Raw genomic sequence first — 18,082 nt, 5'->3', positions numbered from 1 at the left:
CCGTGTCCAACAAAAAGGCATCCGAGGCTACTGGCTACTAAAATATTTGCTCCCATCTTGAAAAATCGGACAGCACTTTTCATGCCGCCTGCTGGATCTGAACTGAGCAGTTCCAATTTTTAAAATGGCTAGCCCTTAACATAGTCCAGGTGGCATCATTTTTATTATAGGTGTTACAGTAAATCCACTGTAACTTTAGAGATAACTGAATCAGAGAAAATACACTCTGCATCCTGATTTACCAGATGAATCTGCCTTGATCACTTAATACGCCCTATCAAGGCCCCACACATACATGAGAGTCCCCCATTACATCTGAGGCCCCCAAATCTCACAGACCCCCCAATCACACAGTCCCCCGTCAAAGATCCTTCCAACCACACAGTTTTCTCTTCATATCAGAGCGCTACCAGCCATAGCAACAAATTTCACCATGTGTTCTGGCCCCAGAGCATCATTGGTTGTTATGGTTTGTTACTGGTTTTTATGGTGCTGGTGGCCAGCCTGCCTGCACAAAGCAACTCAGGAAGTTGGTCAATGGCAATCTGGATCCAGGGCTTGCGGCACCCCAGGGCAACACAGATAGTACCCTAGTTAAGATCACTGCTCCAGGACATGGTTAAGAATGGCATGTTAATTGTCACTTCCCCAGGAGTCTGCTAACAAAAAAACAAGAGGTTTACACTTGCATCTTCAAAATTTGTTATCAGAGTACCTTCTTGGGGATGGAAAAGGTCGAACAACAGAAACACTGAATTGTAGGGTTTTCCTAGGATCATCAGATCTGAGAGTAAATTCCCCCTTCTTTCTTTCATTGATTCATTCATTCCTTCAGTGTGAGTACTGCTTGCCAACATCTGTTATTCTTATGCACATTTTATATGTTTGTTTTATTTTTTTGCTTTTGGAATAACTAGAAGGACTTGTGTCTTTTTTCTACCTGACTTTGTGTAGATGACATTGATGAAGACTTTTAGAATTAGCATACCTGGAAAATTGTCTTATTTAGTAAGCTAGTAAAAGAGCAATTATAACATGCAGCATGCAATAGCTCATAGCAACCAACCAGCTATCACCTTTAGTCATGTGGAATGTAGACTGGTTATGATAGGTTACTGCACTTTTTTATACTGAAAGAGGCCCGTTAAAGTTTGTTATGTTGGATTGTTTGTGTTTTTCTGTTGCATGTCTTAGGGTTTCACAAAAAATACAATTCCGGGGCATCAAGCACCTTTAAAAAGAATGGGACTGCGTTCTCGATTCACTATGGAACCGGGAGTCTTGAAGGATACTTAAGCCAAGATACAGTCACTGTAAGTTCACACTAATGTCTTTTTTTTTTTGTACCAAACTGTAATGGAATTTCTATGTAAAAGCCCTACCCATTTTAATAGAAGCCAAGATACACAAATACTCTCAGGTTTAAGGTTCAGTATGTCTTGGAACGTCCTACAATCAAGCTTCTGAACTGGCGAAGCCTCAAATAACACCCTCCGCACACCCACAGTTAAACACCTTTTGTGCAATAGAAACCTAAATGGCTTAACTATTGCTATGATTTGTCAAGTAAACCTGCCACAATAGGAATATTTAAACTATGTCATGGTGATCCCCTAGCTTCGATAGTTTGAGTCAATGTCCTAGAACTTATTTGTAGATCTGGAAACCTGCTTTCCCTCTAGCTTCACTGGCTGTATTCTTAGTCCAGGGCAGTAACCCAGCATGTATCAAAGCCCGAGGGATTGGCATGCCAGCCTGGCATCTGTATTTTATAAAGCAGGGCAGCACCGGCAATAAGTAATTCTCTCTTGACAGATGTATTTTAACCCCTTGTTTGGAGGTCATTGAAGCTTAGATTCTTAGAGTAAATTTAGCAGTTTCAGTATACATAGCTTAATTGCCATAGCCCTCTGACCTGCCTACCTAAATAACTTTTACATTGTCGTTTAAAAACATATACAGCTATTACTTTGTACATTGTTTCAATTTCAACTCTACACTCGTCTTTAAAGCGGAGGTCCGCCGACCAATCTTTTTTTTTTTTTTTTTCTTTAACCTTGCAGACACAGACATATTAACAATGTTACACTCACTTGTTTGGTGAGTTATGTACCCCGATGTCCGTTTTCGAATGAAAAAGATAGTTTAAAAAATTGTGCACGACCGGTTCCATCTTGCTTGTGGGCATGTGAAGCCCACAAGCATTTACTTCCTGGATGCGGTAAATGCTGAGTTACCAGCATTCACTGCTCGTTCCCACGCATGGTCAGTGTCAACGGCGCGGAGCGGCGTAAACACTGAGGTTGCCATCACAACGGGCGGCGTATGCACTGACTCCTGGGAATTATGAAAGTTAGCTCCCAGGAGACAGTGCGCCGCCCTCCCAGAATACAGTGCGCCGCCCTCCCAGAATACAGTGCGCCGCCCTCCCAGAATACAGTGCGCCGCCGGGGATACACGCCTACTCCCGCGGGGCTCCTAAACAGGAAGTTCAACTATAAAGATTGATTACAAGGTAAATAAACAGCCAAAAAAAAATTTTTTTTTCATTTTGACATCTGTACAATGGCCGGAAGGGAATGATATAAATTTTACTATATGTGTGAACCTCCGCTTTAATTATAAGGGACAAATGGACAAACGTGTGAAAATGCATTTTAGTTATTTTACAATTAACAGTTTTTCTTCTTTTTTTTTAGTTTTTTTAGGCCTTGCGCACATGTTCGTACAGGCAGATGGTGTACGTTCGGAGCATATGTCAGTGCACATGCAGGTGCATTATGCATATAACCACATACAGCCCAGTGTTCTTATTCATCTCAATGGGCGACTGTATGCGCCAGCAGCGCGCCCTGGGAGAGTCATCAAAAATGCTGTATGACCCCTGTTCAGAAGTGTATGAACCTTAAATTGAGATTTTGGCCACAATAAAAAAAAGTACATAAAATATGATGCAATCTGCCACTAGGCAAGATCAGTGACCACCAACAGTGATCTGTTGGTCCTGGGCACTGCAGTCTGTGTCCTTAAATGATAAAGGTGATCCCAAATGTCTGCTGTGCATGCAGGCTTTAGGTTCAAAGTGCTGCCCCTCCCTTTCCTCATCCAGAGAGCTAGTTTTGGATACAGTGCTATATAGTATACAGTACTATACAGTACTAGATCTCCTGTTATTAATATTCATGATTGTGAATGACTAATTTGATTAGCTTCGATGAGGGTGCTCAAATATACCACAGCATCTCCAATAAAAGGGGGTTCCTGAGAGGAGTACAAGAGAAGAAAAAAAAAGCAAACCGTCAGGGCACCAATGGTCATAGGGTCCAGAATGATTTTATATTAGTTAACATTAGAATGGAATAAAATATCCAATGCACTTTCAGGGGTTCAGGCACAGTCACTTTATTAGGGTTTACATACTGTGTGACTTCAATAATAATAGTACTTATGGATATTGGCATTACTTGGGACACATTATACCACTCTGCGCCTATCTTCCTGTTTTTTGTACATATTTTTATTGCTGTCTACCCTCTCTGTTTGTCCTGTTGACTGTTGTAACCAGGACAGAAAAACAGAGAAATCCCACATTTTACAATGGTCATCATAAATTACTACTTGTGTAAGAAACTGCTAACCCTCTAAGAGGGTACTTTCAATCACTATCTGTAGTGAAATTAAGGGCAATCCCAATGGGGCACATATAGTTAAAAAGCCTTCCCATTCTATGTAATTCCACATTTTATTGGGAAATAAAACAATCCCCTCTGGGCGATCAATTTACATTGCAGGGATTTTAACAAACTTTGTAGCAGATTCCTACTTTGTTGTGGCTCTGAAAAATAGCTTTGTTTGACTATGTCCTTTGAGTGCTGATTCTGAATTGAAGGGTCAGGTTCATTTTAATCACCTGGTGCACCCTCAGTGTTCTAATGAGAAAAGCTGCAGGGTCTGCATCCCTTTAGAAGCATTTAACCCTTGGGGAGTATTTCACCAAACTGATATTTCTATTGCAGGGGTGTCCAAAATTTGACTTATATCTTAGTGCAGACTTCTTGGAAAATCAGTGAGTCAATAACACGCAGACAATTACATTTCTGGGGGTGTCCTGTACTCCAACGGTGTACAGAACGCCTCCCGATTGCAATAAATATTACAGAAAATTACAGCGACTGCAGATTTAAAAGGAAAGGTTATTATTAGTAACATTAAATTGCAATATGGCTTGTGTAGCAACTGTATATGTTATATTATTATTTTTTATTTGATAGATGTTTTTTGTACACAAAAGGTAACCTTGAAAGTTAAGTAAATGGTATAGGTTTATTTTACCCATATTGCTAAAAATGTTCTACCTAATAAGAGCTAAAGTATAGAATGGTCATCATCTCCTTAACAGAGTGTCCAGCACTTTCATTAAAGAGAATGTGTCAGCAGAGTATGAAAGCACTCTAGGAAGATTACTAAATATTAATGTTGTGGTGAGGGCTACTTTTTTCACAGTTGTATTTTTAAATCAGTGTGTACAATCCAGACAGTCAATGGGTTTATGGACTTCTTACTGCCAAACGTTAGGATTCTTTCAGAATGCAAATGTTTGAACTTGATTGGTACCAGATAAGGAGATACTACACATAGGCACTGCAGTTTATAGAGACTAGGGGTCTCCAAATCCAAGCCTGCGGACCACAAGATTTTAGCTGGCCCACTCTGATGGGGACTCTAATGTAAGTTGGGACTCTGATGGATTCAATGACATTTTCTTTCTTCTTACCCAAACAGGAATCATATCTTACCAACGGCTTTGCAATTCCTATTCTATCCCACTAAGAGAACACCTCTGCATCATCCAACTTAACCGTTTTATACATACCCCCCCCTCCCTCCACCCCCATTCCTCCCTTTCACCTTCACTATTTTGAAAGCAGACTCCATCACTTGACATGATCCTTTGTACATACAGGAATCTATGAATTCACTGCGGCAGACCGACTTGTAGTTCTCAATGGATTATGAGTGCAGTATTCAGCACACTAGTAGTCCATTGACACTTCCCGCAGCTCTCCAACTGACAGCCTATACAAAGGTGCAGGCAGAGAGCTGGAGGAATAGTTTGCAGGAGCCTTACATTGCACCCACTCTCCACTAATCGTGGATGCAATGCTTTGCAGACTCCTATAAAAAAAAATATAAAAAAATAAATAGACTTATTTTTTCCAAAGGTAAACCTAGCCTTTAAAGCTTAATTGTACTTTTCCTTTTTTTCATATATTAGTTGTGATCACGTTGTGTCTGGTCTATATTGTATCATTTTTTGTTTACTTAAAGTGGATGTGAACCCTCACATATACCCAGTGAAGTGAACAGCCTTAGATGGTACACAGAGATAAAACAAATCTCCCTACATAAGTTTTATTTGTATATCAGCTGTCTTCAGCTTTCTACACTGTTTAGAAAGTGCACATCATGTTAGAAAATTTTCTTCCTGTTCTACCACTGGGTGTGGGGTCTTGGATTACACTGTGTGAGAGCTTGGAGGAAAGGCACCCCCCCCCCCCCCCACATAGACAGAGGAATGAAGAAACATGCAGAGCTGTGCTGTGAATAGACTAGCTCTCTGCTAATCTATCTCTATGCACCCACCCCGACACAAATTTCCAGCTGCTTTTATCTCCTGTGTCAGATAACTTTTCAGAAGTTATCATGCTGATAACAGAGGAACGAAGCAGCAGAAAGACAAGGGACTTAGTGCTTTGGAGAGAGATAAATAAACACTGCAGATATATGTGCCTAGGTCAGATTTCATGAATGGGGTTTACATCCACTTTAATGTTTTGTTTTGTTTTTTAATTACCTTACTCCCACTGATTTTGTATCAGTGTTGATGATCCACTCCTCCACACTGGCAGCTGTAGTATGTTTGTGGACATTCCTTCTTTTGACCTGCATGCCTGCGGGCAAATTGCACATCCCAGTTTCACGCAAGCATGCTAAAGCAGGCCAGTAGTCCAGACATAGTCAGGGGACATATCGGACAACTTCTGCCAGACAACTGGTCCCACAGGCATTGCTGTGGCCCAGTCAGGCGGGGGTCTAAACCACAGAGGATTTTGCTGCCAGGGTAGCGGAAATATAGCAAGAAAACAGAGGCGAGACCTTTCACCTCTTCCTTCATGTACCTTGGATTAATTGCAAGGGTTTTCCAAGAGGGTACTATTGGTTTTAAAAACAATTCAGGCGCAAGAACAGATAACTCACTGTTAAGTATGCATTGAGTAGAACCATTTACCAGCACCTGCTACCCAACTCTTTTTGGAAGAAAAAATAATGTTCCATACATTTTTGGGCTTTTGACAGACAAGTATGGTAGTTATCAGACACCATCACCATTTCTGTAGGTTTTAGATAACATACTGTCCATGACACAAATCACTTTTATCAGGAACTGAACTTCTGCACTACCAATACTCAGAAAAAATTAATTAATAAAATTCAGTGTACAAGTAGCACCACACTTTCCAAAAAACTGTAATGATATGTAATGACATACTCTGATACTTTGTGAGTTTACTGGTGTATTTTATCCAAACTGGAGCTTTATCTGCAGCACTGAAGACCTCTGTGGCAGTGTTGTCAACCGTCAGTATTTTTACCAGTGGCGGCTGGTGCTCCAAATGTTTGGGGGGGCACAAACAAACTGAAAAATACTGAACTCCCCCATCAATTGCAGCCTCACTGTGCCCATCAAATGCAGCCATTGTGCCCATCAAATGCAGCCATTGTGCCCATCAAATGCAGCCAATGTGCCCATCAAACGCAGCCACTGTGCCCATCATACGCAGCCACTTGTGCCCATCATACGCAGCCACTTGTGCCCATCATATGCAGCCACTTGTGCCGGTCAAATGCAGCCACTTGTGCCCAGTAAATGCAGCCACTTGTGCCAATCAAATGAAGCCACTTGTGCCCATCAAATGCAGCCACTTGTGCCCGTCAAATGCAGCCACTTGTGCCCAGTATATGCAGCCACTTGTGCCAATCAAATGCAGCCAATTGTGCCCGTCAAAGGCAGCCACTTGTGCCCGTCAAATGCAGCCACTTGTGCCCATCAAATGCAGCCAGGCTCGGCTGTCACTTGACTAAAACCCCCCTGCGCGGCAGGTCCGGCGGCACTTACCGCTCCTCACCTGGAGTGACGGGGCTCTCCTCCTCGGCAGGAACCGGTGGCTCTTCTCCTCAGCGGCTCTTCTCCTCGGCTGCTCTCTTCCTCTGCGGCTCTCGTCTCTTCCTCGGCGGCTCTCGTCTCTTCCTCGGCAGCTCTCTTCCTTAGCGGAAAGCGGCGGCTGCGGCTCCTGTGTCCGCTTGTCTCCTCTTCCGCCAAAGCGTTAGGCATCCAATAGGGCCTTTGGCTCTAATCACGTGCTTCAAAATACACACCCCCGCCTATCCCCACCATAATATTTTATCTGTCTGGCATCCTGAAAGGGGCCGGGAAAATGAATAGGGAGGGCGGCGGAGGTGTCGGGGGGGCGGTGCCCATGTGCCCATAATGCATGGGCCGCCACTGATTTTTACTGGCAGCCAGTATAAAAATGGGCACTTTTCTCCTGCCAGTAAATGCCAGTGACAGGAAAAGGTTGCCAGTAAAAAATATGGCTGTGACACTAGGCTCAGAACTGCCCATGAACAGTTCAGATCCAGAGTCGGCTGAGACCATCCGAGTGCCTGCTACAGTGTGCTCGGGTGGTGCCAGCAGGGGGAAGGTCTGGTGGAGGCAGTGCCAGAGCGTGTTGTGTGATGTCATGGTGCAGGGGAGCCCAGCAGAGTGGCCAAAACCTCGTTCTCACGCATGTGCAGTGTGAGACGCTCACAGTGCAGGAAACTTATTGCGTTGCCATCACAACGGGCGGTGGCGGTGGAAGTGCCCGCCCTGTTGTGATGGCAACCATCAACACGTGACTGGCGTCATCGCATCACTTCCGGTTTCAGAATATCGCGATAACAAGCGGTGGCCATCCACACTGACTTCTGGGAATTATGACACGTAGTTCCCAGGAGACAGTGCTCCCCCGGATATGATGGACATATCTGCGGGTGGCAGAGACAGGAAACTTGATTGTAAACTGTACTATCCAGGTAAGCTGTCAGAAAAAAAAAAAAATTCAATTGTGCAATCTATATGCTGCTAGAATGCTTTTGATGATAAGTTCTAAAAGTGGGTGGAACTGCGCTTTAATAATGAAATGTGCACTTAAAACTGTAATTTTGTAACTTTTGGAAATATCAGTAAAAACGTGGCTGTGCCAGTAAATTTTGGGTGTCATGTCAGTAAATTTCAATCTGGAAGGTTGGCAACACTGCTTTGTGGCACAGCACTGGTCTCTGTGGCCAATGCTAGTTCCCTCTAATTAAATAAAGATGGATATTTTCTTCCAGGGCCGAGGTGGTGAAAATTACAATGGTTGGTTGCCTGTCATGCATTATTAATTTTAATCATTATGCTACATGATATGCTTTAGCAGCTTTAGAATAAAACATGGTTTGAAACCTTGTTTTTTAGCCAAGAAGCTATTTAGAATAAACACTGGTGAAGAAATTTTGTTTATTGAGCAAACTAGGAGGGAACTTTGTACCTTTCACTGCATAATTCACTAGAAAGATTAGCTAGATTAGCCAGGATTGAGGAGGTTTTTTTTGGAGGGAGAATTTAGTTTCAATCCTGTAGAAAAAAAGCAAATGGCTACATGATCTAAGGGCTTGTTCACCCTTGTGGCATCCCTTACCACCCCTCTAAGTGATTAACAGGCAGCAGGGAGGTGATATGTCACCTCCTCACCACTTTTTTTTAATCCTGAAAAGCCTGCACCACTTAAATGGCCGTATTTGAGGCAGTACTGCTCACCAAATGCGACATGGGGCATAAAGCAAAGCATCATGGATGCAGCATGTGTACAACCCCATCCAGCTGCCATAGCAGCTGGAGGGGGAGGGTGGTTGGGAAGTGGTAATGAGGCTCATTCGCTTTTTTGACCACCCCAGCCACACGTGTGAACAAGCCCTAAGTTACAGTGCCTTGAAAAAGTATTCATATACCCCTTGACATTTTCCACATTTTGTCATGTTACAACCAAAAACGTAAATGTATTTTATTGGGATTTTATGTGATAGACCAACACAATGTGGCACATAATTGTGAAGTGGAAGGAAAATGATAAATGGTTTTCAAAGTTTTTTTACAAATAAATATGTGAAAAGTTTGGCATGCATTTGTATTCAGCCCCCCTAAGTCAATACTTTGTAGAACCACCTTTCACTGTAATTACAGCTGCAAGTCTTTTGGGTATTTCTCTACCAGCTTTGCACATCTATAGAGTGACATTTTGTCCATTCTTCTTTGCAAAATAGCTCAAGTTCTGTCAGATTGGATGGAGAGCGTCTGTGAACAGCAATTTTCAATTCTGGCCACAGATTCTCAATTGCATTTAGGTCTGAACTTTGACTGGACCATTCTAACACATGAATATGCTTTGATCTAAACCATCCCATTGTTACATAGTTAGTCAGGTTGAAAAAAGACACAAGTTCATCTAGTTCAACCAAAAAAACAAATTACAATCCCAATACACAATCCTTCACCCACAGATGATCCAGAGGATGGCAAAAAAACCCAGCAAAGCATGCTCCAATTTGCTACAGCAGGGGAAAAAATCCTTCCTGATCACCCCAGAGGCAATCATATTTTCCCTGGATCAATTTTACCTATAAATGTTAGTACCCAGTTATATTATGTACATTTAGGAAAGAATCCAGGCCTTTTTAAAGCAATCTACTGAGCTGGCCAGAACCACCTCTGGAGGGAGTCTATTCCACATTTTCACAGCTTTTACTGTGAAGAAACCTTTCCGTATTTGGAGATGAAATCTTTTTTTCCTCTAGACGTAAAGAGTGCCCCCTTGTCCTCTGTGATGACCTTAAAGTGAATAACTCAACACCAAGTTCACTATATGGATCACTTATGTATTTGTACATGTTGATCATATCCCCCCTTAATCTCCTCTTCTCAAGAAGTAATAGATTAATTTCCTCTAATCTTTCCTCATAGCTGAGCTCCTCCATCATCAGTTTGGTTGCCCTTTTCCAGTTCCTCGATATCCTTTTTGTGAACTGGTGCCCAAAACTGAACTGCATATTCCAGATGAGGTCTTACTAATGATTTGTACAGGAGCAAAATTATATGTCTCTCTCTGGAGTAGGGTTGCCACCTGTCCAGGATTCACCCGGATAGTTCAGGTTTTGAATCATGTGTCCTGTTTCCAAGATAGTCACACATAAATCTATTGCTGGATTTGGCCTCACCCACTGTTTGCTGCAGCAGGCTAGGCGCACCGCATTACTACTCTCCCAAAGGTGTCCCAGGCCACTAAAGTGTTTGGGTTTTGGTTGAAGAAAAAGTGGCAACCCTACTCCGGAGTCCATACTTCTCTTAATACAAGAAAGGACTTTACTCGCTTTGGAAACTGCAGCTTAGCATTGCATGCTATTATTGTGCTTATGATCTACCAAAACCCCAGATCCTTCTCCACCATTTATTTCCCCAGATGTACTCCCCCTAGTATGTATGATGCATGCATATTCTTAGCCCCCAAGTGCATAACTTTACATTTATCAACATTAAACCTCATTTGCCACATAGTTACCCAATTAGACTTGTAAATTGGAGACATCCTGTAAGGACGTTATTCCACTGCATAGCTTAGTGTCATCAGCAAAGACAGAAATGCTACTTTTAATCCCAGACCCGATATCATTTATAAAGGTATTAAAAAGTAAGGGGCCCAACACTGAACCTTGGGGTACACCACTGATAACCTTAGACCATTATGAGTAAGAATCATTAACCACTACTCTCCGAATTCTGTCTTTTAGCCAGTTTTCTATCCATTTACAAACTGCTTTTTCCAAGCCTGTAGACTTTCCCTTACACATGAGCCGTGTGTGGGGAACTGTGTCAAACACTTTTGCAAAATCCGGGTATACCACGTCCACAGCCACCCCTCTTTCCAAGGTTTTACTTACCTCCTCATAAAAAGAAATAATGTTTGACAACTTCTGTCTTTCATGAATCCATGCTGTCTGTTGCTTAAAATATTTTTTTCTAGCAAGAACTCGTCTATGTGGTCTTTTATTAACCACTTAAGGACAAAGCCTCTTTCTGAGATTTGGTGTCTACAAGTTAAAAACATTTTCTTTTGCTAGAAAATTATAGCAGGACCATATCACTTTTGAGCCATTGTGGATCATTCGGGGCTGTGTCACTACCACCCCCATTATAGACATGAGCTCCCCCATGCTCCTTTGTACAGTTGTCCTCATAAGTTTACATACCCTGGCAGAATTTATGATTTCTTAGCCATTTTTTCAGAGAATATGAATGATAAACACAAAAACGTTTCTTTCACTCATGGTTAGTGTTTGGCTGAAGCCATTTATTATCAATCAACTGTGTTTACTCTTTTTAAATCATAATCACAACAGAAACTACTCAAATGACCCTGATCAAAAGTTTACATACCCTGGTGATTTTGGCCCGTTAACATGCACACAATTTGACACAAAGGGGTTTGAATTGCTATTAAAGGTAACCATCCTCACCTGTGATCTGTTTGCTTGTAATTAGTGTGTGTATAAGTCAGGTTCACACTGGTGCGACACGACAGCCATCCTACTTTGGATCCAACTTTGCCTTGCGACTTGAAGCTGACATGCGTCCGACTTTCAATGAAAGGGGATCCGACTTGGATCCCTGCCAATACCAAGCACTGTGTTTGGTATGAATCTTGAAGGAGAACTCCATGCCAAGTTTTAAATAAAAAAACAGCATGGGTTCCCCCTCCAAGAGCATACCAGGCCATTCGGTCTGGTATGGATCTTAAGGGGAGCCCCCTACACCGAAAAACGGCATGGGGGTCCCCCCAAAATCCATACTGTAGTGATCGGGTATATGTATTGGGTGGATAGTATCGTGGGTATGATAATTAATTAGTAAGTACTCTTCCGCAGCAACTCAATTCTTCCAGAGAGATGCACTTTATTGACTTCCAACACAGAACAAAGTCCAAAGTCCACAGATGACAAAAAATCCGACAGAGTAGATATAATTCAGAGACCCATATTCCTAGGCCTGTGTGTTCCCAGCCATACACAGACAAGCCTCACTTCAAACTATAGACTGAATGCCGTGTTATATTCCCCAGGCATTGAATGGCTGAGCAATTTGATTGGCCGTTTCAATTTAGGACTTTGATAAGCTTTAGTCTATCAAACAGACAACAACCCCCAGCCGTGAACAGACGTGAACCACCCCAATTTGCACTCCCGCATATCAACATCAACAAGTCCCCTTCAGATATATGTAATTAGATTAGATTAACAGATACCACCTGAATACCCTTTGAGATGTTCAAATAGACTTGCATAAGATTAACACATCAAAGAGTCTTCAGCTGTTAAAATTCAGTTGGACAAATCAACCATTATCATTCTGGCCTGGTCAACATTGACTGCATGTGTACATACACACAACAATGTCCCACATAAATCGGTGAACATATTACAACATATACAACACATACCAGACCCTTATCCGAGCATGCAGCCCGGCCGGTCTGGGAAAGGGGTGGGGACGAGCGAGCTGTCCCCCCTTCCTGAACCGTACCAGGCCACATGCCCTCAACATGGGGGGGTGGGTGCTTTGGGGCAGAGGGGCGTCCTGCGGCCCCCCCCACCCCAAAGCACCTTGTCCCCATGTTGATGAGGACAAGGGCCTCTTCCTGACAACCCTGGGCATTGGTTGTCGGGGTCTGCAGGCGGAGGGCTTACCGGAATCCGGGATCCCCCTTTAATAAGGGGGCCCCCAGATCCTGGCCCCCCACCCTATGTGAATGAGTATAGGGTACATCGTACCCCTACCCATTCACCTAGGAAAAAAGTGTCAATAAAAAAAAACACACGACAGGTTTTTAAAGTAATTTATTAGGCAGCTTCGGGGGTCTTCTTCCGATTTCGGGGGTCTCTTCCTTCTTCTACGTGGTCTTTTCCTTCTTCTCCACGCTCTCCGGTTCTTCTCCCGCTCTACGGTATCTTCTGACGGGCCTCTCCGCTATCTTCTGTTCTTTTGCCTGCTCTTTTGCTAGCGGCAGCCTGGTCTTCCCTCTTCTCTTCTTCCGATGTTGACATGACGCTCTTTCTCGCTGTAATGCCGTGTGCGCGGTCCGCAACAACTTATATAGGGATGGGGCCTGGTCACCGGGTGATGTCACAGTCCCGGGGCATGATAGGACTGTGAAATCATAAGGGGCGGGGTCAAAAGGTGGAGAAGAAGGAAGAGACTGTGGAGAAGAAAGAAGAGACCCCCGAAGTCGGAAGTAGACCCCCAGAGCTGCCTAATAAATTACTGTAAAAACCTGTCGTGTGTTTTTTTTATTGACACTGAGATGTGGGGGCCCCCTTATTAAAGGGGGCTCCCGGATTCTGATAAGCCCCCTGCCCACAGACCCCGACAACCAACGGCCAGGGGTGTTGGGAAGAGGCCCTTGTCCTCATCAACATGGGGACAAGGTTCTTTGGGGTGGGGGGGCTGCAGGGCGCCCCAAGGCACCCACCTCCCATGTTGAGGGCATGCGGCCTGGTACGGTTCAGGAGGGGGGAGCGCTCGCTCGTCCCCACCCCTTTTCCTGACCGGCCGGGCTGCGTGCTCGGATAAGGGTCTGGTATGGATTTTGGGGGAACCCCCACGCTGTTTTTTTGGCGTGCGGGTTCCCCTTGAAATCCACACCAGACCCAAGGGCCTGGTATGCTTTTGGAGGGGGAACCCATGCCGTTTTTTTTATTTAAAATTTGGCGCGGAGTTCCCCCTCAAGATCATCTGAGCACAAGTCGCATGCCAAAGTTGGATCGTGCAAGACGGCGATCCGACTTTGATCTGACTTCAATGATAGTCAATGGGCTATCGGACCAGTTAGGACGGCTCCCATAGGGAAACATTGATTTTCACACGTCATGCGACATGAGCTCCCAATGTCGGAGCATTTGTTGCACTAGTGTGAACCCGGCCTAAAAGTTCAATGAGTTTCTGGACTCCTGACAGACCCTTGCATCTTTCATCCAGTGCTGCACTGACGTTTCTGGATTCGGAGTCATGGGGAAAGCAAAAAAATTGTCAAAGGATCAAGAAGTGGAAAATGAGGGGTTCTGTTAAAACCAAACCACGGTCAGGTAGACCAACTAAAATTTCAGCCACAAGTGCTAGGAAAATTGTTCGGGATGCAAAGAAAAACCCACAAATAACTTCAGGGGAAATACAGAACTCTCTGAAAACATGTGGTGTGGCTGTTTCAAGATGCACAATAAGGAGGCACTTGAAGAAAGATGGGCTTCATGGTTGAGTCCCTAGAAGAAAGCCATTACTACGCAAATGCCACAAAGTATCCCACTTACAATACACCAAATAGCACAGAGACAAGCCTCAAATCTTCCGGCACAAAGTCATTTGGAGTGATGTGACCAAAATTGAGCTTTTTGGCCACAAGTATAAACACTACTTTTGGAGAGGAGTCAACAAGGCCTATGATGAAAGGTACACCATTCCTACTGTGAAGCACGGAGGTGGATCATTGATGTTTTGGGGATGTGTGAGCTACAAAGGCACAGGAAATTTGGTCAAAATTGATGGCAAGATGAATGCAGTATGTTATCAAAAAATACTGGAGGAAAATTTGCATTCATCAGCCAGGAAGCTGCGCATGGGATGTACATGGACATTCCAACATGACAATGATTCAAAACACAAGGCCAAGTAGACCTGTCATTGGCTACAGCAGAATAAAGTGAAGGTTCTGGAGTGGCCATGTCAGTCTCCTGACCTCAATATTATTGAGCCAGTCTGGGGAGATCTCAAACGTGCAAACTTATGAGCACAGCTGTATACACAGAGCTGAAGAAAGTATTTAATAAATTTGCCTTCTCTAGCAATTATGACTTAGAACCCCCAAACATTATATATATATATATTTTTTAGAGAATAAAATGGCGGTCGTTGCAATACTTTTTGTCACACCGTATTTGCGTAGCGGTCTTACAAGCGCACTTTTTTTGGAAAAAATGAACTTTTTTGAATTAAAAAATAAGACAACGACTTTTATATTTAAGAAATGTATATTGTATATTTTCCATGTACTATTTTCAATAAAAAATATTGAAAAAAAAAAATAAGACAACAGTAAAGTTAGCCCAATTTTTTTATATTGTGAATGATAATGTTATGCCAAGTAAATTGATACCCAACATGTCACACTTCAAAGTTGCGCCTTCTCGTGGAATAGCGACAAACTTTTACTCTTAAAAATCTCCATAGGAGACGTTTAAAAAATTCTACAGGTTGCATGTTTTGAGTTACAGAGGAGGTCTAGGGCTAGAATTATTGCACTCGCTCTAACAATCGCAGCGATACCTCACATGTCCCTTTCACTTTAAGAGCTATGATATGGAGACGGGTGGGGGCCATCTTCCCCTCACTCGTCTCCATGTCAGGCTAGGGAGAGGATACGATCGTGGCGGAGGGCACCAGAGAGCAGGTCTATAGTTACTTGGTAAAGACTTTGATCCCTTTTTATAATGGGCACCACATTGGCCCTGCGCCAATCCAGTGGTACCATTCCAGTCATTAACAAGTCCCTAAATATTAGAAATAATGGCCTTAAAATGACAGAGCTCCATTCTTTTAGGATCCGTGGGTGGATGCCATCTGGTCCAGGTGCTTTATCCACTATTATTCTGTCTAAATATTTCTGGACCATATCATTTTTGAGCCATTGTGGATCATTTGGGGCTGTGTCACTACCACTCCCATTATGGACATGAGATCCCCAATGCTCCTTTGTATAAACAGAGCTGAAGAAAGTATTTAATAAATTTGCCTTCTCTTTGTCCCCAGTCACCCAATCTAAATTGTTTTGTAAAGGGCCTACATGCTCAGACTTGACCTTTTTACTATTAATATATTTGAAGAATTTTTGGAGGTTTGTCCTACTATCTTTTGCAATCTGAAGTTTGTTTTTAATTTTTGCGTCCTTGATTTCCTTTTTACATATTCTTTTATACTCTTTGTAACATTTAAACGATGATATCGTTCCTTCATTTTTATATTTTTTTAAAAGCTCTTTTATATTTTATAGTCATTTTAACTTTGGCGGTGAGCCACATAGGTTTTATTTTTAGCCTTTAAAACGTATTGCCCATGGGAATATGCTTTGCAGTAAGTTAATATACAGTCACTTTGAAGAAATCCCATTTCTGTTCTGTGTCCATTGATGCCAATATTCCCTCCCAGTCTAAGTCCTGGAGAGCAGCCCTCATCCTTGGAAAATTTGCCCTCTTAAAGTTAAGTGTATTTATCTTACCCGTATGTATTTGTTGCTTACAGCTAACAATAAATGAAATCATGTTATGGTCACTGCTACCCAGATGTTGTTTTATATGAATATTGGTAATAAGCTCTGCATGGTTTGAGACTACCAGGTCCAGCAGAGCGTTAATTCCTAGTCGGGGGCCTCAATAAACTGGACCATAAAATTGTCCTGTAATAGGTTTATAAATTTTTGCCCTTTAACTGTCCTAGCAGTGCCATTACTCCAGTGAATTTCTGGATAGTTAAAATCCCCTATTTTTATCACTGTCCCAGCCCTTGCAGCCCTTTCCCTCTGTGCAAGGAGCCGAGTCTCCACCTCCTCACTAACACTAGGAGGTCTATAACAAACTCCAAAGACAACCTTTGAAGTACGCACACCAATGTACAGTTCCACCCATAATGTTTCAGACTCATCACACTCTCCATCAACTAAGTCCTCTTTCACACTCGCTTTGAGATCACTTCTCACATAGAGATAGACACCACCACCCCTCCGTTTTACCCCATCTTTCCGAAAAAGAGTATAGCCAGGAATATTAATAGCCCTGTCATTAGATCATAGTTCTCCCCATGCACCAGAGCTTCCAACTCTCCTATTTTGCTTGGCAGACTTCTGGCATTGGTGAACAAAGTCTTTAATTCATTGTCCCATTTTGAAAACGTATGTTGCATATTTTTTATTTTAGTACAAATAGTACCATTTACAATGGTTGATTGTAACATAGGAACCTTCATATTATCTGCCATTGCCCTCCCTCATCTTTCCTCATTCCACCCACCAATAGGGACTGACCCTTGTCTGACCTGTCTGACCCATTATAATCTAATTCACCCTCACCCACCCTAATCTAAACCACGTTCCAGAAAGCAAAAAGGTAGTAAGCTCAAGGATAGTTATATAGGACCTCAAGTACCTGTGACCAATTAACCACTCCCCTAATTAGTAGTTGGAAGGAAGGAAAGAAAGAAAAAAAAAGTCTGTTTAAAAAGTGTCAGAAAAGGTGTTAAAAAGCTGCAAGGAAAGACCCCAAAAAGAACCTAAAAATATAAACACAACAATCTACAGCAGTCAAAAGCAAAACTGGTTTTAACTCTCCACTCAAAGTTCCCACTCTTCAGCTTTCAACCAACAAATCTGGCGATTGCAAGATTGGAGCTCTGGCTGTATGTTTGGGGTCATTGTCCTGCTGGAAGGTGAACCTCCGCCCCAGTCTCAAGTCTTCTACAGACTCTAACAACTTTTCTTCTAAGATTGCCCTGTATTTGGCTCCATCCATCTTCCCATCAACTAAACCAGCTTCCCTGTCCCGGCTGAACAAAAGCATCCCCACAACATGATGCTGCCACCACCATGGTTCACGGTGGGGATAGTGTGCTCAGGGTGATGTGCAGTGTTAGTTTAGGCCTAAAAGTAAAATTTTGGTCTCATCTGACCAGAGCACCTTCTTCCACGTTTGCTGTGTCCCCCACATGGCTTCCCGCAAACTGCAAACGACATTTCTTATGGCTTTTTTTCAACAATGGTTTTCTTCTTGCCACTCTTCCATAAAGACCAGATTTGTGGAGTGCACGACAAGTAGTTGTCCAGTGGACAGATTCTCCCACCTGAGTTATGGA

The 18,082-nt window shown here is 42.8% G+C and overlaps 1 protein-coding gene across 1 annotated transcript in view; it reads left to right on the top strand.

Moving 5' to 3' along the window:
• Nucleotides 1-18,082, top strand: part of LOC141110700 (cathepsin D-like) — a 105,161-nt gene that overhangs the window by 56,756 nt on the left and 30,323 nt on the right. The window contains exon 4 of the mRNA XM_073602211.1: nt 1,195-1,313. Within this exon, the coding sequence (XP_073458312.1) occupies nt 1,195-1,313 (119 nt within the window). The remainder of the gene's footprint in view (nt 1-1,194; nt 1,314-18,082) is intronic.

The sequence above is a fragment of the Aquarana catesbeiana genome, linkage group LG10 (assembly GCF_042186555.1).
Source record: "Aquarana catesbeiana isolate 2022-GZ linkage group LG10, ASM4218655v1, whole genome shotgun sequence".
In the NCBI taxonomy this organism is placed as follows: domain Eukaryota; kingdom Metazoa; phylum Chordata; class Amphibia; order Anura; family Ranidae; genus Aquarana; species Aquarana catesbeiana.
This window is presented reverse-complemented; position numbering and strand designations above follow the sequence as displayed.